We start from the raw sequence: 27,599 nt of genomic DNA, 5'->3' as shown, positions 1-27,599 counted from the left end.
ATAAAGAAGTTGACTATCCATAGAACTTGGTTTTCCTTTAAAATGAAATATAGTAAATCTTGCCTGGAAATGAGTTCCATTGTAATACTAGTATAAGCTTTGCATGAGGACCAAGCCTCGTCTTTCTAGCCAAAAACTATGTTATCAACATTGGAATATCATTTTCCTTACTGAAATAAACAGGAAAGCATAGTTACCATAGTTACCCCAACAAGAAACAAGATTTTTGCTTTCATGAGGATTGTGTTTAATTAGTTAGTTTACAGATGTGTTAATAAAAATGACGAGTGAAAATATGACCTTCCTGAGAAAATATACCCATGTCTCTTGTTACTAACATAAAACATACCGGTACTCACTGACACACAGAGCAAATGTGCTCAATCATTGCCCAATGCCACAAAAATACATGCTTGACGTGTTTTACAAATTCCAAATATCTTCCATCGAAAATAAGATTTGTATTCAGATCTATCTGTACAAAAATGACCCTGAAAATGATTTATTGCATAAATAGGGATTTGTAGCTCACTTACTTTTCTGAATTTTTTTCACAAATATGTTAACACTTCCCAGTATGTACATATACATATATATATGTACACAACAATAACAAGTTGGCTCAGCAGAGGCCACATGGTTGCTATGGCAACCACAGCAGTACACAAAGGTCAAAAGTTCAAAGTGAATTTCTTAATTAGATATGCTGATAGCCTGAGCAGTAGTCAGATATGAAATTTTCAACATGGCCGCCATTTTCAGGAGATGCCATAGCAGTGATAATCCCTGGGAAGTTTCAGCTGCATGTGTTGGATAGGTCAGGGAGAAACGGCAAGGGATGAAGTTTTTACAAGACTCATGGGTTGGGCCCAAGACAGAAGATGCTGAGCTATGGCACAAACTCAGATGAAGTTTTAGTTAACGTTAGCACAACAATACATGATGCTCCCACTGTGCAAACACCAGTCCAATTTTAAGACCTGGGCCCCGTTCCTCAAAGTGATCGTAGCGCTGCCCAAACCTTTTTCTTAAAATACAAGCTTGAAACAAACTACTTTGTTTAACCACTGTATGATATGTTTTGTACTAGCATTTTTTGTAAAAAATATTACTATATTTCAAAAGAAGTATTTATCGATTCCAGAGGTATCATGAAAATAACCTCAAAAAGTTTATACTGGATGTTACTTGACCTTTGGTGAACACTGACCACATTCTTTTGCAAGCATAATCTTGCTATACTATTCACACTTTGCTAAGGATCAAATCATGGATTCAACAGAAAACTATGATGTGGGGTCAAATTCGATTTAAATAACTAAGCTTATTGTAAGCATGGATCCTAGGTTTCAGGGTGTCATTTCATCTTGTGGAACACATACCTGCTATTCACAGGTGTTGTGTTCTTGTCAATGACTTGTTCCATGATTTGCAAAATGGTTGATTTGTGCCATGAAAACCATTTTTATGGTTACTCATGTATCAAGTGCATAAGGTTAGATTAAAGTGACTGTTTGCTTAAAGAGGGTTACTATATTATTATCTATTAAGTTCTAAATGGATACAATTTCAAATTATGAATCTACGGTTAAGTAAAGTTGTGAAGTTTTGTGATCCTTAGCAAAGTGTGAGTAGTATATTATGGAAAATTCTAGTGTTCTAAAACCAGATGAAAATACAACTGTATTTACATGTAATTCTCATGGGGTAAAAAAGCAGTACCTTATCTCAATCACAATGAGACATGTATAAAGTTCAGTTCTCTGAAAATATACTGGCCATTTTTCATTTGTATGAATTCTATTTTCAAAAAATATAAGGTGTAATATATATCTAAAATGAGGAATTTTCCAGTTTCGTCTTGATGTATATTCGCTGTGCCAGATACATGAATTTCCACTTGGACAGAAATCCAACTCTACTGAACACATATGAACTATATTTCACTCCTATGTCGAAACATTTGCTGCACAAAAATATAAAGTCTTCATCAACTGATCATTCATTTGTTCCTGAAAATAGGTGGGAGCAATTCAACTTGTTACTTGTTTCCAATAAAGAACATATCGGACTTGTTATTTCAACATTGAAATCACCATATCACAATCGATTTCAACAGAGGTGGGAGTTTATTCAAGATGACAGATAATATGATAATTTTAAGACAGATTATATAGCAGCTGGCCTAAATGCTAAAATATTAAAGCAAATTAACCATCTGTGAAACTTAATCCACATTTTTCAAGGATGAACATTTAAAGTAACGTACATCTTAGAGCCATTCTGGGACACTAATCCAGGGGAGATAACTCCAGTGTGTTGTGACACTGAGCTAAGCTATGATTCCTGCTAACCAGTAATCACATATTACTGGACCAGGCACTAGAATATTTATTGGTTTTATGAGTCCATCAAGGAGATGAAATTTATTTTGCATAGCAACACTTTTTGGTTCTTAGAATATATCATATATGTCATTTGGCCAAGCGTGGTAATGATCTTCCATTCATACATTTACACAGAAGCACAATATTCACGGTGAATTTCTTGACATACTACTGATCGATACAATGAAGTCTTAAAGATTGCTGGCAGAAAAAACTATGAAATGCAAATATAACTGGATGGTTAAACAGCGTGTAAAATTCCCGCCTGCCTGACCGTCCGGAACGGTCTATTTTCATCTCGGACGGTCAAATTTCAAAAGTAGCCTGTCCGGTGGTCTGGTAGAGATTTTTACCCCTAAATATTTCATAATATCAGACAGGTTCTCTTGTCATCAGTTTGAGGCGTTTGAGATGATTTGAAAATTATGTTACTACTTACGATTGGACAGTTCATGTTACGATAGCCAATCACAACACGTGTAATTTCAGCTTATTGTTGAAAACCGGACAGGCAAGTTTGTATCCGGACTGGTAATTTTTTAAAGTTCTCAGTCCGGCTGTCTGGCTTGGATGTTTAGGAGTTTTAAACACTGGGTTAAACCAATATTCAATCATCAGTAACCAGAATATGTCTGAACACATCTCCCCTAAAATGCTGTAATATCTCTCTAAGTCAGGAACCAGGTTATACAGGAGCTCTACATAAAGCAGTAACAGTGTACCTGATGTTAACGATGTTTCACTGGCACCTGGAATTTGCAAACATCCTAAAACGTTTTTACAAAATTATAAAATTGTAGAAAAAACTCGATAGATGCCTTTGATTGAGGTATAGTATTTTGTCTGGATATTTGGTCAGTTTGAAGTCATTCTTGAAAAGTACTACCAATCAATTATAATAAATCTTTCCTAACAATTTATAAAACTAGACACATACGATCGCATGACATAATGTCATGAAATACATGACATAATATATGAAATATTTCTTCCACCTCAGCATCAAGCCAATCACCAATCGGTAGGTTGTAGGCTAGTGTCTAATATTTTCTGCTGTAGTGGAATATAACTTAATGCCATACAAAGTATTCGGTGCCTGGTACAAGCCTTGATATTGGCCTCTACTGACTTAACAGAACTCAAACATATGATTGATGACTGAGAAAGCACTCACTCTAAACATACATCAGATTCAAATGGGTTTGTCTGGTACACCTGCGCTTCTACGCCATTGCTCTAGTAGACACATATTGACCAACAGGTATCAAACACTAGTGTTCTTGCAGTCCGTTGGTAGCTGGCCGTTTGATATAAGTTTGACTGGATGTTTGTCAACGATGTCTTCCTGCCATAACGGCGGTGATGTTTCTTCCATTATCTGTGCACGGAGACTGTTTCGGAATTTCTGTTAAAAAGAAAACAGGATTTCTGTGAATCATGGTTGATGCTAAGTTAGATTTTAGATTGTTTGGTGTTTAACCCAATCCACAAAGCATTTGTAACATTACGAATGGTCTATGCAGTTTATCATAGGCTTATGAGTGAGTGATTGAGTGAATTTAGTTTTACGCTGCACTCAGCAATATTCCAACCATATGGCGGTGGTCTGCAAATAATCCAGTATGGACCAGACAATCCAATGATCAACAGCATGAGCTCGATTAGTCACCTCTTAGAACAAGCAAGGGTTGCTGAAGACCAATTCTAACCCAGACCTTCACGGTTAAGCCAAGTCAGAAATATTCAAGCTGTATGATGACACCAAAGTATATACAGTATTACATACCCATTTAATACAATGATAGCAATACGTTCATGCACTACAGTGAGCTTAGAGGTACAGATAAGCTGCGTATCTGTGTAAATTACATAAATACTTATGTGAAAACTCAATTCCTATTAAGTTTGTAGCATACAAGTAAGCTTGATTTTTGGGTAAATACACAATAAATTTGGTCTTACATGCGTTCACACACAAAAATGTCAAATCTCAGCTTGGAGGTTACTGAGGATTGACAAAATAACTTAGGTACCTCAGGTATATTGAGAGTAAAACACAAATATTATGGATGACAACTTCTTTATTGTATGTGACTAACGTTTCTTGGCTATTCCTTGCCCCATCGTCCAGAAACGTTGTGACATACAATAAAGAAGAAGTTGTCATCCATAATATTTGCGTTTTATATTAAGAGGTTCTATTTCAGCACATGAACTTGACAACTTGCAGTCTTTCTTCTTGTTCCTCATATTACAGATCAAATAGAAACAACAAAGACATAAACCAACATTTAAACTGTTTTATAATTTTACAATTAATGGAAAATGGCAAAATACCCAATTGAGTTTGAGTGAGGTGGGTATAATTCATTGGTTACTCAAAAGAAAATTAGGATACCCAATTGAGATGAACACAAAGGGGTACATAACTCAATGACCCAAAAAGTCATCTGTAGCTCTGCTTAGGTGGAATCCATATTGTATAACTGCCAGATTTACTTATTCCGATGTTAGGCAGTACACGGATCCGTCAGTAACCTTCTAAATATAGACTTTATTTAGTTCATGGGTTTTCCCATTTTATGGGATCTATTTTTAGGGTTCATACCTGGCACCTGATGTCACGTGGTAGAGCGTGATCTCAAGTATACCTGTGTGATATGATAGGCAAACTGTAGCACAAATAGGGTTCTGCAACAAAGAGAAAATGACCAGTCTTCCTATATGCAAGAGAAGCTTCGCTCACATGTAGAAAGATGGTCATTTTTCTCACTGTTGCTCAGTCCTATTTGCACTACAGTTTGCCTGTGCACAGGGTGACACTCAGGTCACTGTAACGTAAAAAAAAAGTGCTAGCATTGCAATTATGTTAGTACTCTGGGTACCCATTATAACAAATACGGTAATGAGGCTGGACCAGTTGTTGACAGCATGACCAACAATCCAAACAGGGTAAGCCTCCTCTATACCTCTTTTTGAGACTTGGTCTTAACCTTTACCATCAGTTGATAAAGAACAAACTTAGATAAAATATTGTTTATAAAATACCACATCCAATACAAAGAGTACCGGGTACTGCTTTTTTCCACAAACGACCCAGACAGGAGCTAATTTATGATCTGGGTCATGTCTTCGAGAGTGAGTCACATTTCCCTGGACATATGCTACGTTAGTGACGAGAGCCAACCAACCTGGATATACAAATTCATTTGTTGGTTCTCATGACAAACAGAGAAACCATCTATTATTCATTAATATTTAAACTATGGTGACAGTCTCATTATCCATAAACTTGGCATCTGTCAAGGCAATATGGATGTTCTGATATACTGCAGGAAAAGCTAGAAAATAGTCTTCTGACTTTAATAAATACGATTCCTTATGTTATACACCCCATATATAAAAATAACACAAATCTGCCTAATACAGCCAGGTAAAATGTAGGTAAAATACAAGTTGTCGGTGGGTATGTAACACGTTATCTGAAACAAGCTATAACTAGCAGTGATTACACACCACCTGTTGTGTGTCTACCCACAAGTGACAATGTCAAATCAGGTCATAATCAAGTTAAGGGGCCATCTCAAAATATACTTTGGTGTAACAGAAATCAATCGAAAGAATCACAAATATCTTTCTGTTACAAAATGTTTGTGATGCTGGATGCATTAATACAAAACAACCTTAAAGCTACAATTGTCTTAGTCTATGTCAAGGTATGGCAGTTATGATCACTTTATTGCTAAAATCACTTTCTACAAAGACACCCAATTATATTTATAAAATATAGTGTTGCTGTACCCCCTGTGTAGTGTAGTAAGGAAGAGTTTTGACCTGAAATATAACATCCAAGCACAAGGACACCAGCAGTAGCTGCCAGTCGGTCCATTCTGAAACTTCACCCTCTATTTCCCATTGATTATCAATATGTTTCTTTTCCCCCCTCAGAGACCAAGTTACCCTGATGAGTCACCCTGTACCTTGTGTGCAAGAAAATCATGTGTTTACCTAACCTAATGGTACACACAGTGGAATGTTCTCTATTGAACCAGGTTTCATTAGGCAAGTCATCTGGATGGAGTGAGTATGATTTTATACCGAGTTTAGTAATATTCCAGCAATATCATGGTGGGGGACACCAGAAAGGGGCTTCACACGTTGTACCCATGTGGGGAATCGAACTCAGGTTTTCAGCGTGACGAGTGAACGCTTTAACCACTAGGCTACCCCACTGTCAAGTCATCTGGAAGCTTGACTGTGATTATCATAAACATTGCAGGTAATATGTAATCACTCGATTTAATTGAATACTTGTGTCTCAAACATGCTTCATTACTGTCCAACAGTACCTAAATTTAGTTCTATGACGTGACGCTTAATGGTGGCCAGTAGGATTTGCCCTAATTCTGTGTATTTGCCTTAAAACATTTTTAAATTTCCTTCTGAATTCTACAGTTTGGTGGCGTCTTTTGATCATAAAGTCTACATGTGGTATGACATATCAACCCTCTAGACCACCTTCTCCCAGGATTTTGAGAATACCCCTACCTTGTTTGTATAATTTTCCTATTTTACACTTTCTGCCACAGCAGATCCACTTACTCAGCAAGTTTGATAACATACCTAATACAATCTAAATATATTTCTGGTCACCTTGCTGATCAGTGCGAAATCATACCCTGAGAAACTGCAGATGGAGGAGATTAACAACGAAATAGTTCAAACCCTGTGTAGGTTGTGGCAGTTGTTCGATATTTTGATAGATTTCTGTGTTAATGCTGTAATTATTTAAGGGAAAAAATAAATTTCTCTGTTATTTCAGTAAAAATAATTATTATCTCATTCTGATTTTGCAAACAATTTTGATTTTTGAACAAAAGGGCTTAAGACTGTTTCAACATACAGAAACTTAATGCAGCAGTATCCATAAATGTCTTAAAAATATTTATAGAACTAGCATTTTATGTTTTTATGCCCTAAATTATCCAGGTTGTGTATCATAAATCATACGAACTTCAATCAAACTAAAAAACCCATCTTCCTAATATACAGTAACATTGAAACTGTCTAGAATTTTTACCAAGTCTATGCATTACCTGTAAAAGATTATCTCCCTTTGCCTTGTAGACGGCATGAACCATTCCCAGGGGGATACACACCATAGACGCGAGGGCCAAGAACCAGCCCAGGACCTGCGCCCACAGTGGATACTCATAGCCGGCTATTGACAGGGGCTTGTACTGTATCATACTGAACACCAGGATTCCCTGAAAGTATACAACATCAAATCATCTCAATTCATATCTCACAAAACCATGACCCCAATCCACAAAGCATTCATAATGTTACGAACGGTCGTAACTCTGCAGTTTATCATAGGCTTATGAGTGAGTGAGTGAGTGAGTGAGTTGAGTGAGTGACTGAGTGAGTGAGTTTAGTTTTATGACGCACTCAGCAATATTCCAGCTATATGGCGTCGGCCTGTAAATAATCGAGTCTGGACCAGACAATCCAGTGATCAACAGCATGAGCATCGATCTATGCAATTTTGAACCAATGACATGTGTCCACCAAGTCAGCAAGCCTGACCACCCAATCCCGTTAGTCGCCTCTTACAACAACCATGGGTTACTGAAGATCTTCATGGGTGTCATAGGCTTACGAATGTCGTATCTTTATGGGTGTTTCGTGGTGTGGACCCGATCTTTTACACTGATGCAATAAAAGTTTCAGTTAAACTATGACAACACTCCACAGAGGTAATATTACGTGAACTTTGACAGATTTTGTCTGCTCATTGGAAATGGGAGATGTGTGGTTTCTGGGCCAATCAGATGTTTTCTAAAATGATTCTCTCCATTTCATTATTAACTTTGCCAACATTATCTCTTTTCCGTCTCTGAGGTTCCCGCTGGTTTATTACTGATCAAATTTGTTTAAAAATATTTGGTCTAGGCAACAGAAAGCTGATGCACCTGAACAACTACTTCCACATTGATAGTCCACACTTTGGGGTATCCACAATGCAGACATTATTATTCACCATTTGGAACTGCCCATCCATATTAGCATTTGAGTCACAGACATGGGTGCTGTTGTACAAAATGATCTTTGTGCTGGGGGAAAAACTGTGCAAAATATACGCTTTAACCACTAGGCAGCTATCCCATCACCCCCTTGATAATGATGAACTTGAAGGCCTTAAGGTCAGACTAATTTTATTTCTTGTTTTACAGATCCGCCGGTCGTATTTTTTCAAGAATAAGACAAAAAAATAAATTAACTTTCCCTGCTCAAAAAATAAAATCCTAATGTTTTTATTGGCCAAAAATGTAAACTTAAAAGAAAAAGTTTTTTTGATTGTTTTTTGCCCCATATACATATCATAAATTGCCAGAAGTAAAATACTTTTGATATTTAGAAGGAATATTACTTTGACTCGTGATTATATATTTATTTTTTTCCCCTCCTGTCTTTAGGTTTTCTGAGGACAAAAATCCGTAAAACAAGAAATAAAATTGGTCTGGCCTAAGTAAGTTTTTCAACAAACATTGTGAAAAACTGAACATACATATTGAGTCCCGTCACAACATGTAGCAATTGTCTCTCCAGTCTGATAACTAATGGTGGAGGAGTGGCCAGAAATAACTTTTTCAATGAGAATGCTGTGTTCGTTCTATTAGAAAATGGAATTAGAACCTCTTGAACAAATTACATTGTCATCATGGAGGGAACAAGCATGTACGTTCCAGCTTCGACGTTTCATATGTTTCTGAGAAGATGTTTACAATGTGCACAGGATACCAGACAAACAAACTACAAGAGACAACTTCACTTGACCTGAGAGAGGGGAGCTAATATACACCAACCAGGCATTGTGACCACCCAATACTCATTAGTTGACTTCAAGATGAATTGGGTCTACTGGGAACCTGTCCTATTTCTGTTGAAGGAATTAGGCTAGAATGGGCTTCAAAGATGAGGTGGGTGAACTGGGAACCTGTCCTACCCCTGTAGAAGGAATTAGGCTAGAATGGGCTTCAAAGATGAGTTGGGTTAACTGGGAACCTGTCCTACCCCTGTAGAAGGAATTAGGCTAGAATGGGCTTCAAAGATGAGTTGGGTTAACTGGGAACCTGTCCTACCCCTGTAGAAGGAATTAAGCTAGAATGGGCTTCAAAGATGAGCTGGGTATACTGGGAACCTGCCCCTGTAGAAGGAATTAAGCTAGAATGGGCTTCAACTGGGTATACTGGGAACCTCCTGTAGAAGGAACCTAGATTGACTTCAATGACAAGCTGTAGAAGGTAATTAAGCTAGAATGGACTTCAAAGATGAAGCTGGGTATACTGAGGAACCTATCCTGCCCTGTAGAATTAAGCTAGATTGACTTCAAGCTGGTTATACTGGGAACTTGCAGAAGATAGACTGCTTCAATGACAAGCTGGTTATACTGGGAACCTGTCCTGCCCCTGTAGAAGGAATTAAGCTAGAATGGACTTCAATGACAAGCTGGTTATACTGGGAACCTGTCCTGCCCCTGTAGAAGGAATTAAGCTAGATGGACTTCAATGACAAGCTGGTTATACTGGGAACCTGTCCTGCCCCTGTAGAAGGAATTAAGCTAGATGGACTTCAATGACAAGCTGGTTATACTGGGAACCTGCCCCTGTAGAAGGAATTAAGCTAGATGGACTTCAATGACAAGCTGGTTATACTGGGAACCTGTCCTGCCCCTGTAGAAGGAATTAAGCTAGAATGGACTTCAAAGACAAGCTGGGTATACTGGGAACCTGTCCTGCCCCTGTAGAAGGAATTAAGCTAGAATGGACTTCAAAGACAAGCTGGGTATACTGGGAACCTCCTGCCCTGTAGAAGGAATTAAGCTAGAATGGACTTCAATGACAAGCTGGGTATACTGGGAACCTGTCCCTGTAGAAGGAATTAAGCTAGAATGGACTTCAAAGACAAGCTGGGTATACTGGGAACCTGCCCCTGTAGAAGGAATTAAGCTAGAATGGACTTCAAAGACAAGCTGGGTATACTGGGAACCTGCCCCTGTAGAAGGAATTAAGCTAGAATGGACTTCAATGACAAGCTGGTTATACTGGGAACCTGCCCCTGTAGAAGGAATTAAGCTAGAATGGACTTCAAAGACAAGCTGGGTATACTGGGAACCTGCCCCTGTAGAAGGAATTAAGCTAGATGGACTTCAATGACAAGCTGGGTATACTGGGAACCTGTCCTGCCCCTGTAGAAGGAATTAAGCTAGATGGACTTCAATGACAAGCTGGGTATACTGGGAACCTGCCCCTGTAGAAGGAATTAAGCTAGATGGACTTCAGTGACAAGCTGGGTATACTGGGAACCTGCCCCGTGTAAAGGAATTAAGCTAGATTGACTTCAATGACAAGCTGGTTATACTGGGAACCTGTCCTGCCCCTGTAGAAGGAATTAAGCTAGATGGACTTCAATGACAAGCTGGGTATACTGGGAACCTGCCCCTGTAGAAGGAATTAAGCTAGATGGACTTCAATGACAAGCTGGTTATACTGGCAACCTGTCCTGCCCCTGTAGAAGGAATTAAGCTAGATGGACTTCAATGACAAGCTGGGTATACTGGGAACCTGCCCCTGTAGAAGGAATTAAGCTAGATGGACTTCAATGACAAGCTGGGTATACTGGGAACCTGCCCTGTAGAAGGAATTAAGCTAGATGGACTTCAATGACAAGCTGGATACTGGGAACCTGCCCCTGTAGAAGGAATTAAGCTAGATGGACTTCAATGACAAGCTGGGTATACTGGGAACCTGCCCCTGTAGAAGGAATTAAGCTAGATGGACTTCAATGACAAGCTGGGTATACTGGGAACCTGCCCCTGTAGAAGGAATTAAGCTAGATGGACTTCAATGACAAGCTGGGTATACTGGGAACCTGACCTGCCCCTGTAGAAGGAATTAAGCTAGATGGACTTCAATGACAAGCTGGGTATACTGGGAACCTGCCCCTGTAGAAGGAATTAGGCTGGAATAGTGGCCTACCAGCAGCAACAAGGGAGACAGGAGGTACCAGCACACGATGAAGAACACTGGCGGGTGGTGGCCGGTCATCTCCTCAATGTTCCGGGCCAAGCGCCGAGCACCTGAAACCGTTATTATTGCACACTGGACAAGTGGTGGATATAGTTAACATTTGGCAAACACTAAGTCATTTCATCAGCTACAAGTGGCTCCCTTTGACAAACAGTCAAACACTGCTTCGATGTGTCACAATTACACTCCAACTAAAAGCTTGGTCCCATGCAGATTCCTTCTTTAGTCATCATTATGTGTTTGTGTCAAATTTTGGATAACTACGATAAGTTTACATACGTAAACATTGACACAACAGCGTTTACCTGTACTTGCTCATGGTAGTCACTCCGATGTGAGTTATTTGTTTGCAGGTTGTGGGAGGAAAGACAAAAGATCATAATCAAGGTAAACATGTGAATGCAAACTATGATCAGCAGATCCTGCCAAAACTAAGGGAAGCAATTCTGCAAATCAGAGATACAGGATATCTATCCCTCTTTGTTTATGATCACAGCTGAGGTATCTCCACAAAAGCCATGACTTATACCACCATGTCAACAAGCTTCTCCTTGTCAACTTTATCATCACTATTGTAAACCAAAAGTCACTGTTCTTTAATCTGATTGGTTGAAAAACGTGATCAAATGGTATTCGATTCCCGGAAATTCGCTGTGTATTAATACATACAAACATCGCTCACACCATTGTATTGTTACGTCGTCAGCTGACATGACGTCATTCAAATCATATTGTGACGTAAAGTCCAAATGACGTCACAAATGAGCAGTTCTAGATGCTACCATGGGAGACAGCAGAAACGGCCGGCTGATGACATTGCACTGCTGTACCCGTACTCTATGTCAATGAGTGCAGACACAAAAACGTGTTTGGACCTTTTGGTTTACTTTTGTGTTTACAATGTCGATAAACATCATGTGTCGGCCGATTTCCGGGTGTTATTGAGTATTTGAAGCACGGGAATATTCCATTTGAAACCTCCGGCTGACGCCGTCACTCAATAACACCCGGAAATTGGCCAACACATGATGTTTATCTCCTAATGCACACAGAAACTCAAAACAAATTCAACCTAAAGACGGGGACTCTGCAGGAAAAAGCCTTTTTAGCTCCATGACCCAGCTTAATATGATCCCCTTTTCACAGTGAATGAGTGAACGTTGTATTACAGACAGTAATAGTTATAACAAGGAATAAGTCTTGGACGGGCAAGCTGATGGTTGATAACGCGAGCAACAAATGACCTTGTCTTAGGGAAGATGCCACTTTGTGACCAATCAGTAATCATGTTACTTGGTTTTAACACCAAGTCTGGGTTTCTAACACAGAATCATGCATGGGTTCCCTCCTTAAACTTTCAGTTGTTCACATACTAAGTGAGCGAGTTCGTAAGTTTAGTTTTACGCCGTATATAGCAATATTCCAGCTATAGGGTGGTGGTCAGTAAATAATCGAGTCTGGACCAGACAATTCCAGTGATCAATAGCATGAACATCGATCTACATAATTGGAATACGAAGACACACAACAAATCCAAACTAAGATAGTGCCTTGATGATGGCCTTTTGCAACTGAAGAACATTATTCCACTACAGTATTTTCTTCTACTCAATTGCCAACTCACCATAAAACCAGTTGACTGCGATGACTTCAAAGAATGCTAGCACCATGAGTGATAAGGCAGCAGTGTAGTAATCTATCAGTTGGAAATAATAGATCCCTCCCTGCAACATGAGTCAGGATACAACATCTCACAAATTGTTCATCATTCTCATCAAATAGGTTCCCTTGTTAGGTAACCAATGCAATAATGGATTTCTCTTGAGCAATTAAAACAAAACCTACAAACAAAAAAGCTGTACTCGAAGTTGATAAAATATGTAAGTCACGTTTGTATCTAGTTCTTGGCAAATTTGTTTAATAACATTGACGGGCATGATGTGGTCTTCTACATGGACATCTAGGTACAGAGGCCTCATCTGTGTTATGTTTGGAATTCCTTACTGGAGTTATGTTTGGCAAGCCTCACATGAGGTATGTTTGGTGGGCCTCACATGAATTATATTTGGAACTCCTTACCTGAGTTATGTTTGGCAGTCCAAACAGACAGGACACTACGCACACAACAAGCACCAGGAGCTCCTTCCGGTGGAGATACTTTTTTATCTTGTCACCGAAGTGATCAGATAAGGCAGTAACAATGACCTCCACGGAGGCAAACTGAAAACATCATCATTACATCAGGTAGTTGGAAGCTTCAGAACATAGTCATGTGGAGGCTGGGTATAAGAACAGAGGTGTTGATAGCAGAGCATTCAACATCAAGTGATGTAGCCATAAATAGACTGTCAGTAGCCGTAAGTTTTCATGATCAACAATATTTAGACATCAAGGATTCTGACATCCGCCACCAACATAGCTGTCAGTGGCCACAAGTTTTCATGATCAACAATATTTAGACATCAAGGATCGTGACGTCTGCTACCAACATAGCTGTCACTGGCTACAAGTTTTCATGATCAACAATATTTAGACATCAAGGATTGTGACGTCTGCTACCAACATAGCTGTCAGAGGCTACAAGTTTTCATGATCAACAATATTTAGACATCAAGGATTGTGACGTCTGCTACCAACATAGCTGTCACTGGCTACAAGTTTTCATGATCAACAATATTTAGACATCAAGGATTGTGACGTCTGCTACCAACATAGCTGTCACTGGCTACAAGTTTTCATGATCAACAATATTTAGACATCAAGGATTGTGACGACTGCTACCAACAAAGCTGTCAGTAGCCGTAAGTTTTCATAATCAACAATATTTAGACATCAAGGATTGTGACGTCTGCTACCAACATAGCTGTCAGTAGCCGTAAGTTTTTATAATCAACAATATTTAGACATCAAGGATTGTGACGTCTGCTACCAACATAGCTGTCAGTGGCTACAAGTTTTTCAGTTCAACAGTATTCAGACATCAAGGATTCTGACGTCTGCCACAAACATAGCTGTCAGTGGCTACAAGTTTTTACGATCAACAGTATTCAGACATCAAGGATTCTGATGTTTGCCACAAACATGGCTGTCACTGGCAACAGTATTCAGATATGAAGGATTCTGATGTCTACTACAAACATGACTGTCAGTGGCTACACGTTTTTATTATCAACAGCATTTAGATATCAAGGATTCTCACATCTGAATCCAGCAGGACTGCCAGTGGCTACAAGTCTTTATTATCAACAACATTTAGACATCAAGGATTTTGACACTAACAGGACTCTGGAACAACAAGTTCCATCTGTTCGTTCTACCCACCTGACTGTCAATGCCCAGACAGATAAGCATGAAGAAGAAGAGTGCGGCAAACAGCTGAGAGACTGGCATACTGGTGAAAGCTTCTGGGTAGATGACAAACACTAGGCCGGGCCCTGCAACAAACACAGATGTTGTACATTTCGGTGTATGTATTCATGATGTGATAGGTCCATCATGTGTGCGTTGCCGTCCTATTATGGCTCCACACACCACAGATGAACTCCATCACATACACAGATGCACCAGGACACTGACAGGCTTCCACAAACATTATACTTTGTAATAGCAACAACATCAGTGCTACTGAATATCTCTGGTCCACAGGACATATGCGGTACAACTGTAATCTCTAAGATGTGTATCACATATACTTTTATATTACCTTTTCAGTAATTTTTGTCTTATATTCTGCTTAAGGTTGACATTTGCATCTTATATATTCTGTGAGTATATTGGTCTTGAGCACCTGAGTGAATTTGTCTACTGAGCAAGGATATTTGTCTACTGGACATGCCAATTTGTCTAGTGGGCCAGTACATATGTTTCATGAACCATTTATCTTGTAAAACAATATAGTTGTCTGGTGGAACATGAATATTTTTCAACTGGACAAGCAAATTTGTCTGGAGGACCAGTATGTTTTTCTAGTGGACCATCATCTTGTGTAGTGAACAATCTTATTTGTGTAGTTGACCAGTCTAGTGGACCATCCTATTTGCAGAGTGAACCAGTCTAGTCGACCATCCTATTTGCAGAGTGAACCAGTCTAGTCGACCATCCTATTTGCGTGGTGAACCAGTCTAGTCGACCATCCTATTTTTCAGCGGATTTGTGTAGTGGACCATCCTATTGGACCATTTTATTTGTGTGGTGGACCAGTCTAGTGGACCAGCATATTTGTGTAGCAGCCGCTGGTCATGTGACCCCGGTTGGAAAACATACAATGTTTTATGGATTTATGGATGTATGGCAATGTCCATTGAAAAAGTACCCTAAAAATGAATTCATAAGCCACAGAAATTAAGACAGTATCTAGAGTGATTTCTCAGTAGCCCCTGAAACTTCAAGAACAATGTCGGTAACTGTGTGTTTTCTGGGGAAAGAGCAGACCCTGAGCAGCATCTAAATACTGACCTCCCTGTCCCTCAGATAAGCTCTTACACCAACACAGATTACCCTATTCCCAAGATGAGCTCTTATACCAAGAAAGACTTCACTGTCCCTTTGATGAGCCCCTACCCCAAAGGACTTCCCTGTCCTCTAGATGAACTCCTAGATGCAAGAAAGACTTCCCTGTCATCTAGATGAGCTCTTACACCAAGAAAGACTTCCCTGTCCCCAGATGAGTTCCTACATCCAAGAAAGACTTCCCTGTCCCTTTGATGAGCCCCTACCCCAAGGAAGGACTTCCCTGTCCTCTAGATGAGCTCCTACATCAAAGAAAGACTTCCCTGTCATCTAGATGAGCTCCTTCAACCATGAGAGACCCCCCAACTATCCATTTTATGAACCCCTACCCCAAGGAAAGACTTCCTTGCCCTCTATATCAGCTCCTACATGCAAGACAGACTTCCCTGTTCTCTAGATGAGCCCTTACACCAAGAAAGACTTCACTGTCTACTAGATGAGCTCTTACACCAAGAAAGACTTCCCTGTCCTCTAGATGAGCCCTTACACCAAAAAGTCTTCCCTGTCTACTAGATGAGCTCTTACACCAAGAAAGACTTCCCTGTCCTCTAGATGAGCTCTTACACCAAGAAAGTCACCAAGATGAGCTCTTCACCTGTCATCTAGATGAGCTCCCCATCTAAGATGAGCTCTTACACCAAGAAAGTCTTCCCTGTCCTCTAGATGAGCTCTTACCGTCTATGAGCTCTTACACCAAGAAAGACTTCCCTGTCCCCAAGATGAGCTCTTACACCAAGAAAGACTTCCCTGTCCCCTAGATTAGCTCCTACATCCAAGAAAAACTTCCCTGTCATCCAGATGAGCTCCTACATCCAAGAAAGACTTCCCTGTCATCCAGATGAGCTCCTACATCCAAGAAAGATCCTTATTTCCCCTAGATGAGCTCCTACATACCAGAAAGACTTCTGTCCCTTAGATGAACTCCTACATCTAAGAAAGAACATCCTGACCCCTATATGAGTTCCTACACCCAAGAAAGAGTTCCCTGTCCCCTAGATGAGCTCCTATATTCCAGAAAGACTTCTCTGTCCCCTAGATAAGCTCCTACATCTAAGAAACACCCTTCTATCCACAAGATAAGTTCCTACACCCAAGAGAGAACTCCCTGTCCCTTACCTGAGCCACTATCAAGACAGACGTCCATGTCAGTTATTTTATGTGGTTACTACAGAAATCAAATTATATGTGTCAAAACACAAAAACATGACAGACATCAACTAAGAAGTTGTACTTCAAGTTTACCAAGCTTGAAAAAATAAATGTGATAAATATGAGTATATGAGTCTACAATTATGACATGAAAAAAAAATGTAATAAAGTTTGAACAAACACAGTACCAAACTCTGTTGGAAGGCTAACCACTAAAAACCTTGGTCTCAACCCCTACTACTTGACTCATTATTTTTGCTGAGACCAAGAAATAAATTTTGAAACAATTTATTTTCTCAGCACAGAATTAGGTTACCTCCCAAAGACACAAAGATCCGATTGTCTAAAACACCTGTGTCTTTTTGAAGGCACTGACATAGTGTTGACATTTCATAGTATACCGGAGGAGTGGCTGTTTCAGTTTCAAATCCAACACTACTTCAACAATAACTGATGCTACTCAAGTGGTACTTCTTGTGGCTTCTTGGTCATCTACTGGAAAAAATGATAATGCAAGGTTTCGAATCTAAAAAAGGTCAGCTGGTTAACTTTAGAGAAGGCTTCAAGGTCAGATGAATATGACGGCAGAAAATAACAATTTCTGCAAATTTGGAGTTCTGATAATTCTAAATAATTTTACTGTTCATACATTCGATCTCCATGTTCATGAACATATTAAAGATGATAGTAAGACAAAAGTCAAGAGTCTTCAGCTACAATATTATTCTGATTACATTCTTCCACAACGTTAATGTAAAAATACATTATCAAGAACTAAATTTCAGGAATTTGTGTTATTGTTTATACTATTGTTTCAGCTGAATTGGAAAAAATTGATGATTAATTGAGATCTTCAAATGACCTTGACCTTTGTATTTAATTGGTTTGACCTCAACCATGACCTTGACCTCTGCAAATCCTGGCTGCAATGGCCAGGACTCACCTTCTTGAACCACATCAGCTACGTCTTTATTCTGTGTCAGGGCCAAGTTGCCCAAGATGGAGAAAATCGCGAAGCCAGCCAGAATGCAGGTAAAAGCGTCGACTACCGCCAAAGATAACACATCTCTGGAAGGCAGATAAGGGTATGAAGAACATGTCTAGTGGCGCCAAGGCCAAAAAAATCATTCAATTTGTCAAGCCGACTTCTTATTCTAGCTTTTCTAAACCTGTTTACTAAATATATCTTGTTTTAGTTAGTCAGCCTCTCCAAATCCAATCTGATCTTCTATGGTGTCTGGAAGCTAACAAATCTTAGCACTAAAATAAAACGGGGAGACTATGTTGGTTATTCTTGACATATTATAAGAACCTCCTGGCCCAAAATCATTTTCAAACACTGACCAGCTAGCACTAAACCCTAAACTTCAATAAGTCCTCCCCCTCACTGTACATATCCCCTGTTCCACGATCATATACCTAGCCCCACCTGCAATGGTCATAAACCTAACCCCACCCCACAGGATCATGAACCTAAAACCACCCCACAGGATCATGAACCTAGAACCCACCACCAGGGTCATGAACCCAGAACCACCCTGCAGGATCATAAACCTAGAACCCCAAGGATCATAAACCTAACCCCACAGGATCATGAACCTAGACTCCCCCTGAGGATCATAAACCTAACCCCACCCCACAGGATCATGAACCTAGAACCACCCCACAGGATCATGAACCTAGAACCACCCCACAGGATCATGAACCTAGAACCACCCCACAGGATCATGAACCTAGAACCACCCCACAGGATCATGAACCTAACCCCACCCCACAGGATCATGAACCTAGAACCACCCACCAGGATCATGAACCTAGACTCCCCCTGAGGATCATAAACCTAACCCCACCCCACAGGATCATGAACCTAGAACCACCCCACAGGATCATGAACCTAGAACCCACCCCATCATAGCAAAACCCACCAACCACCCCACAGGATCATGAACCTAGAACCACCTAGACCAGGATCATGAACCTAGAACCACCCACCCCAGGATCATGAACCTAGAACCACCCACCAGGATCATGAACCTAGAACCGACTCACCACCAGGATCATGAACCTAGAACCACCCACAGGATCATGAACCTAGGATCATAAACCTAGACTCCCCCCTGAGGATCATAAACCCACCCCACAGGATCATGAACCTAGAACCACCCACAGGATCATGAAACCTCCTAGAACCACCCACCAGGATCATGAACCTAGAACCACCCACCAGGATCATGAACCTAGAACCGACCACCAGGATCATAAACCTAGAACCACCCACCAGGATCATAAACCTTACCCCACCCCACAGGATCATGAACCTAGAACCACCCCACAGGATCATAAATCTAAACCCACCCCACAGGATCAGCTAGCACTAAACCCTAAACCTCAATAAGTCCTCCCCCTCACTGTACATATCCCCTGTTCCAGGATCATATATCTAGCACCACCTGCAATGGTTATAAATCTAACTACACCCGCAATGGTCATAAACCTAAACCCACCCCCAGGATCATGAACCCAGAACCACCCCACAGGATCATGAACCTAGAACCACCCACCAGGATCATAAACCTAACCCCACCCCCAGGATCATGAACCCAGAATCACCCCACAGGATCATGAACCTATAACCACCCACCAGGATCATGAACCTAGAACCACCCCACAGGATCATGAACCTATAACCACCCCCAGGATCATAAACCTAACCCCACCCCACAGGATCATGAACCTATAACCACCCCACAGGATCATGAACCTAGAACCACCCACCAGGATCATAAACCTAACCCCATCCCACAGGATCATGAACCTAGAACCACCCCACAGGAACATGAACCTAGAACCACCCCCAGGATCATAAACCTAACCCCACCCCACAGGATCATGAACCTAGAACCACCCCAGGATCATAAACCTAATGCCATCCCACAGGATCATGAACCTAGAACCACCCCCAAGATCATGAACCTAGAACCACCCCACAGGATCATGAACCTAGAACCACCCACCAGGATCATAAACCTAACCCCACCCCACAGGATCATGCACCTAGAACCACCCACCAGGATCATGAACCTAGAACCACTCCCCAGGATCATGAACCTAGAACCACCCACCAGGATCATAAACCTAACCCCACCCCCCAGGATCATGAACCTAGAACCACCCCCAGGATCATGAACCTAGAACCACCCCCCAGGATCATGAACCTAGAACCACCCCACAGGAACATGAACCTAGAACCACCCCCAGGATCATAAATCTAAACCCACCCCACAGGATCATAAATCAATCGCCTTCCTCTAAGATCATAAACCTGGTACATTTTGATAAAAAAAATATACTAATAAGATAATAATATTCAACTGGAACACACATTTTTGGTGTAAATTGATTAAAAACATTCATTGATGAATTAAAGGACAGCACTTTTTTACATGACAATGATGATACAAAAAGAAAAAAACACACAATATAACGCAGCAGTATCCCCTTTTTATAAAAGAACAAAATAAATGTCATATGATGAAGTATATATGATATCAAAAGAATAAACAATATCAAAATGTACCTTAAAGTAATGTAAAATAAAATATGACTACAAACATGATAAGGAGAATGAGGGAACTGTATGATATTGGGCAGGCCATGAATCAGCATCAGTAGAGACACGAGAGTCTCCAGCGGCCATACAACATTCACAGTGTTAATTGTGTTTGTGGGAAATAGCATTCTTCTAGAAAATATTCATGTATTTACCACAACCTGAAACACAACACAATAATGTACACAGGTAATGTTACGTAACATGTCTAACTTATAAATAACTTGGCCACTTTTAAAACCAATCTCAAGACCCACCTTTTCTCAAAGACATACGCCTAGACCGAGTGGACCTTGCTGATACATGTGACATGCATCCTCTCAAAGCGCTTTTGAGCAGTTATACTGACTGGATTCTTGCTCTATATAAGTTCTTAGTTGATGATGATGATGATAACATTTAACTTGTTTGAGTGGCATTTTTGAAGTTGAGACATACAATATAGAAGTATGTTTATCCATAAAATATTGTTCTATATTATCTAACATTTAGTCCCAGAAATAAAATTGTAAATATATAGCTACATATTTTAAAACATATATCTTGGAAAAAAAATGTAAATGAAACAATTCACATTTTCCTAGACAATCTAGACTTGCTAAATCATTCTAGAGTTGGATTTTTTTGTAAATTTATTATTTAGGGTTTAGAAGACATACTAGACACACTTAATGTCCATAAGATTTCATATCAACAGTTAAAGACATCATGTCAACAAACATATATTACATTTTCAAAAAGATAGAAGGATAGTATTGAACAATAGACAGATAAGGGATGAATGAGGCATAAAAAATGGACTAATAAATACATGTGACCTTGTGATGAAAATGAAACACTTTAGCATTAGACAAATGACAATGTCACTGATTAACTCTGCAGTATCATTTACTATCTGTTTGAAACAGTTGTGTAGGAAGTACTTAACAACCTATTCTTATCCATGTCATAAAGCGTTTGAAATCCGTACAATATACAAGTACAAATGTACAGAATCACCAGAAAAATATCACTGTAGTAGTTCCTAATAGTCCTCCCCGAACATAGTGTTGACACACGCTTTAAATGCTTAGTGAGTGACTTTAGTTTTACGCCGCTTTTAGCAATATCTAGCAATATCATGGTGGGGGACACCAGAAATGGACTTCACACATTGTACCCATGTGGGGAATCGAACCCAGGTCTTCGGCATGATGAGCGAACGCTTTAACCACTAAGCTACCCCACCGCCTCTTAAATGCTTAATGGTTAAAAGACAATAGCGGCCTTGATACATTCCTACAATAATGTATTTCTAACAAGACATGGATCCAAGTAAGAGAATATGGCCAGTAAATGTAACGAAAACATGAGTGAAACACACGAGACACTGAGATAACTCACCTGAGAATACTGTTATTGAACTTGCTGTAGCTCGACATGGTGATGAGCCCTCCGAACGCGACCAACGCGACGCCCAGAGAGTTGAAGGTCTGCGCTGCTGCATTCACCCAAACCTGTTGGAACATATACAAAGGATGAGTTAGATGGGTTAAACACAGCCTATGTAAGTTGTCTACCTCAAAAACTTTCATTCAGCCTAAGTACCATATATTACTCTTGTTTTTTACTGCTAACCTAAATGAAATATATGAAGAAAGAGTTCTCAAGAGAGCCCCTAAGATTATATCGGATCCAGATCATCCCATCCACTATGAGTATAGATTACTGCCTTCTGGGTGCAGTTATAATTTACCCCGTCTTAAATACAATCGTGCCATGAAATCCTTTGTTCCCGCCAGTATTAATCTTTTAAATGATTCCTAGTGTTTGTCTCACCTTGTTAGCATGTTATATGTGTGTTGTTTATTGTATGAAAACAATTTAATCATTTTATCAGTGTTTGAGCTCTGTACTTTACACAAGAATTCCCTCACGGGTAATAAAGTATTGTCATTGTCAAGCCGATTTCATAGATAAGCTGACCCCTAACCTGACCCTTAAAATCAGTATCAAAATGGTATGTTCAATAGATAAGCCGACCCCCCAAACTAAGCTCTTCTTTTCGGCATGATCAGGCATCGGAAATAATGTCAACAAGTCCATATTGAATTATGCAAGTTTATCCTCCGATAAAGTGTATCAGCATAGTGGGAGGACGTAGGTCCCACAGTGTTCGCAGACCAAGGATTATAAAAGGAGGATGGTTTTAAGCCACTTTTCGCAATACTCCAGCAATATTGTGACAGGGGACACAGGAAATGGGCTTCACACATTTTATCAATGGGTGGAATCAAACCTATATCTTTAGCATGGTGAGGAAATGCTTTAACCACTAGGCCTGCACAGTGTGATACAGCATGTTGTACAACACATAGTACAACATGTACAACACATTGTACAACATATACAAGACATTGTACAACATGTACAACACATTGTACAACACATACAACACAATGTACAATGGGACACCAATGTCGTAACAGCTGAACGGAAACTGAAACCCATCGCCATCAGGGGTGTTTGTCCATCTTGAAGCTGGTAACATGTGTGAGTCGTGAACAACATTGGTATCTTCACATTTGGGATTGGGTACAAGTATTTTATCTCAAAGGGACTAGCAGGACTATCTTTGCACCAGTGAGCTATTCCCGGTCATGACAAGAGATTCAAATATGCCTTCACTTTGACTGTGTCCAGGCATTTCTATTGTAACGCTTCTTGTACTAACAATTTACATGTATATTCTTCTAGGACTTATTCAGCTCCAAAACTGGTGACCCGTTTTTACATATTAATGGTACATTTAGGCCAAGCAATACATTTGACACCTCTAAAAACATTTGAGGCAAGTGACCCACCTTGGCATCTAAGAGCTGTTCCCACTTTGGTTCAATGAAGAATCGGATGCCGTCCATGGCTCCATCCAGCGTGAGTCCTCTGATCAGCAGGATGACCAGCACCACGTAGGGGAAGGTGGCCGTGAAGTACACAACCTGGACAGACAAGACACACTTCTACATACAGCAGTTAGGGCTGGGACGGGTAGCTCGGGGAGGACACAACCTGGACAGACAAGACACACTTCTACATACTGCAGTTAGGGCTGGGACGGGTAGCTCGGGGAGGACACAACCTGGACAGACAAGACACACTTCTACATACAGCAGTTAGGGCTGGGGGGACGGGTAGCTTCGGGGAGGACACAACCTGGACAGACAAGACACACTTCTACATACAGCAGTTAGGGCTGGGTAGCTCGGGGAGGACACAACCTGGACAGACAAGACACACTTCTACATACAGCAGTTAGGGCTGGGACGGGTAGCTCGGGGAGGACACAACCTGGACAGACAAGACACACTTCTACATACTGCAGTTAGGGCTGGGACGGGTAGCTCGGGGAGGACACAACCTGGACAGACAAGACACACTTCTACATACTGCAGTTAGGGCTGGGACGGGTAGCTCGGGTGGACAGACAAGACACACTTCTACATACTGCAGTTAGGGCTGGGAGGTAGCTGGGAGGACACAGCCTGGGGACACACTAGCTTAGGGGCTGGACGGGGAGGACACAACCTGGACAGACAAGACACACTTCTACATACTGCACTTAGGGCTGGTAACTCAGGGCCTGGGGTCAAATTTGGTTTTGTTTGGTGTTTAACGCCGCACTCAGCAATATTCTAACTATATGGCGGTGGTCTGTAAATAATCGAGTCTGGACCAGACAATCCAGTGATCAACATAATGAGCATCGATCTATGCAATTGGGATATGATGACGTGTCAACCAAGTCAGCGAGTCTGACAACCTGATCATGTGTTCCGCATCACTGTGTGTTCATCCCCTTCCACATCCTGCCATCTGCACAATGTTCACAATACATCACTCGGCACTAAACACAATCCTGGCCCATGTAATACAAGTGAGTGAGTGAGTGAGTTTAGTTTTATGCTGCACTCAGCAATATTCCAGCTCTCTGTGAAAAATCAAGTTTGAACCAGACAATCCAGTGATCAATAACATGAGCATCGATCTATGCAACTGGGATATGATGCCATGAGTCAGTTCCAGATGGTCTGTCTGGACACTTTACCTCTAAACAACTGACTGCTAGTGGGGGTTGTAGTCACAAATCTATTCTTGAAGATGACATAACCTGTTTTATATGTCATCTTGGTGTGACGTCTAGGGCTACAACGATTTGGTTTGATTCATCGAAAATTGAATCTGACACCTTAGTTTTGATTTTCGATAAGCATTATCACTATTTCGATTCGATACTTGAATATCTATTGGAATTATTTCAACACAATGAGAATGTAATTTTGACTCCAACTTGAGCAGTTTCAAGCACTGAAATTAGGCGAAACATGATTGGCTGACGCCGGGCTAATTCTCCAATGAGAGTTGTTGATAGTAGCCGTCGTCAAAGTGCTGTTCTGTGTTTAAACATCATATTTTATTTGTTTGAAAAAGGTTACATCATTTACATTCCTGATTTCCTAGTCAAATCTTCGAAAAAAAGTTTTCAATGTGACATGTTTTGTTCAGTAAATCTGGTGTTTTTTGTATGAAGAATCGAATTGAAAATGATCGAATTGAGGGTCCAACATCAAAAATCGATTGGGGTCTGCATGAATCGTTACAGCCCTAGTGACGTCATGCGCACACACACACAAACACACACACACCCATGCCTGGGGCGATCTGTATCAGTGTCCATCTGTACACGAGGGTTCTCAGACTGTGTACAGTCAAAGGGTCCATACAAATGATGCACTGAATTGTCCCATGGCACGCTTATATTTGTGAGTCATGCCATACTACCTCTTTCATTAAACTTTTCATGCGTTTTCCCATTTAGCAATATGTGTGTGCTTACACAGATGTACATGTCATTAGCAGGGTGATCACATGACTCACTGCATGCGATTTCATGCTATTTTTGTGCTTTATGACCAAATTTTTCCAATTGGTCGCAATGTTCAAACAGCCATGTGTCATTACTGGGTGTATGGCAAAAAACATGAAAGTAAAAAGAAACACCCCCTCAGAATTATTACCAGTAATATTGGAGTCATGTTTCTAATATTGTTTAATATAACTAAAGCACTATGATTGGTGTAAATTCTGTGCACCATGCAGGTTTACGTATGTGTACATTTTCAGTTCAAGCACTATGACTGGTCTGAACTGTACTATGCCAGTTGACGTGGGTCTATATTTAGTTAAAGCACTATATTGGTGTGAACTGTTACCTTGCCGGTTTCCGTGGGTCTCTATTCAGTTAAAGCACTACGACAGGTGTGAACTGTACCTTGCCAGTTGACTTGTGTCTATATTCAGCTAAAGCACTACGACAGGTGTGAACTGTACCTTGCCGGTTGACTTGGGTCTATATTCAGTTAAAGCACTACGACAGGTGTGAACTGTTTACCTTGCCGGTTGACTTGGGTCTATATTCAGTTAAAGCACTACGACAGGTGTGAACTGTTTACCTTGCCGGTTGACTTGGGTCTATATTCAGTTAAAGCACTACGACAGGTGTGAACTGTTTACCTTGCCGGTTGACTTGGGTCTATATTCAGTTAAAGCACTACTTCTACAGGTGTGAACTGTTTACCTTGCCGGTTGACTTGGGTCTATATTCAGTTAAAGCACTACGACAGGTGTGAACTGTCTACCTTGCTGGTTGACTTGGGTCTATATTCAGTTAAAGCACTACGACAGGTGTGAACTGTCTTACCTTGCCGGTTGACTTGGGTCTATATTCAGTTAAAGCACTACGACAGGTGTGAACTGTACCTTGCCGGTTGACTTGGGTCTATATTCAGTTAAAGCACTACGACAGGTGTGAACTGTTTACCTTGCTGGTTGACTTGGGTCTATATTCAGTTAAAGCACTACGACAGGTGTGAACTGTACCTTGCCGGTTGACTGGGTCTATATTCAGTTAAAGCACTACGACAGGTGTGAACTGTACCTTGCTGGTCTATCTATATTCAGTTAAAGCACTACGACAGGTGTGAACTGTACCTTGCTGGTTGACTTGGGTCTATATTCAGTTAAAGCACTACGACAGGTGTGAACTGTACCTTGCCGGTTGACTTGGGTCTATATTCAGTTAAAGCACTACGACAGGTGTGAACTGTACCTTGCTGGTTGACTTGGGTCTATATTCAGTTAAAGCACTACGACAGGTGTGAACTGTACCTTGCTGGGTCTGACACTTGGGTCTATATTTTGACTTGGGCCCTATATTCAGTTAAAGCACTACGACAGGTGTGAACTGTTTACCTTGCTGGTTGACTTGGGTCTATATTCAGTTAAAGCACTACGACAGGTGTGAACTGTTTACCTTGCTGGTTGACTTGGGTCTATATTCAGTTAAAGCACTACGACAGGTGTGAACTGTTTACCTTGCCGGTTGACTTGGGTCTATATTCAGTTAAAGCACTTGTGAACTGTTTACCTTGCCGGGTTGACTTGGGTCTATATTTAGTTAAAGCACTACGACAGGTGTGAACTGTTTACCTTGCTGGTTGACTTGGGTCTATATTCAGTTAAAAGCACTACGACAGGTAGGTGAACTGTACCTTGCTGGTTGACTTGGGTCTATATTTAGTTAAAGCACTACGACAGGTGTGAACTGTTTACCTTGCTGGTTGACTTGGGTCTATATTCAGTTAAAGCACTACGACAGGTGTGAACTGTTTACCTTGCTGGTTGACTTGGGTCTATATTCAGTTAAAGCACTACGACAGGTGTGAACTGTACCTTGCTGGTTGACTTGGGTCTATATTCAGTTAAAGCACTACGACAGGTGTGAACTGTTTACCTTGCTGGTTGACTTGGGTCTAT

The 27,599-nt window shown here is 40.6% G+C and overlaps 1 protein-coding gene across 1 annotated transcript in view; it reads right to left on the bottom strand.

Annotated features, from left to right (window-relative positions):
* Nucleotides 1–1,571: 1,571 nt before the first annotated feature.
* The window catches only part of LOC124271458 (sodium- and chloride-dependent GABA transporter ine-like), a 91,153-nt gene continuing 65,125 nt past the window's right edge, over nt 1,572–27,599 (bottom strand). Inside the window, exons 5-13 of the mRNA XM_046706617.1 lie at nt 23,591–23,725; nt 22,131–22,243; nt 18,081–18,205; nt 14,801–14,913; nt 13,559–13,699; nt 13,104–13,203; nt 11,429–11,529; nt 7,484–7,654; nt 1,572–3,792 (exon numbers count right to left, since the gene is read on the bottom strand). Of these exons, the coding sequence (XP_046562573.1) occupies nt 3,652–3,792; nt 7,484–7,654; nt 11,429–11,529; nt 13,104–13,203; nt 13,559–13,699; nt 14,801–14,913; nt 18,081–18,205; nt 22,131–22,243; nt 23,591–23,725 (1,140 nt within the window). The 3' untranslated portion in view covers nt 1,572–3,651. The remainder of the gene's footprint in view (nt 3,793–7,483; nt 7,655–11,428; nt 11,530–13,103; nt 13,204–13,558; nt 13,700–14,800; nt 14,914–18,080; nt 18,206–22,130; nt 22,244–23,590; nt 23,726–27,599) is intronic.

Source organism: Haliotis rubra, unplaced genomic scaffold (genome assembly GCF_003918875.1).
Source record: "Haliotis rubra isolate DU_JTF1 unplaced genomic scaffold, ASM391887v1 Scf160, whole genome shotgun sequence".
NCBI classification, from domain to species: domain Eukaryota; kingdom Metazoa; phylum Mollusca; class Gastropoda; order Lepetellida; family Haliotidae; genus Haliotis; species Haliotis rubra.
Note: the sequence above shows the minus strand (reverse complement) of the source record. Positions and strands in the feature narration are given on the sequence as shown.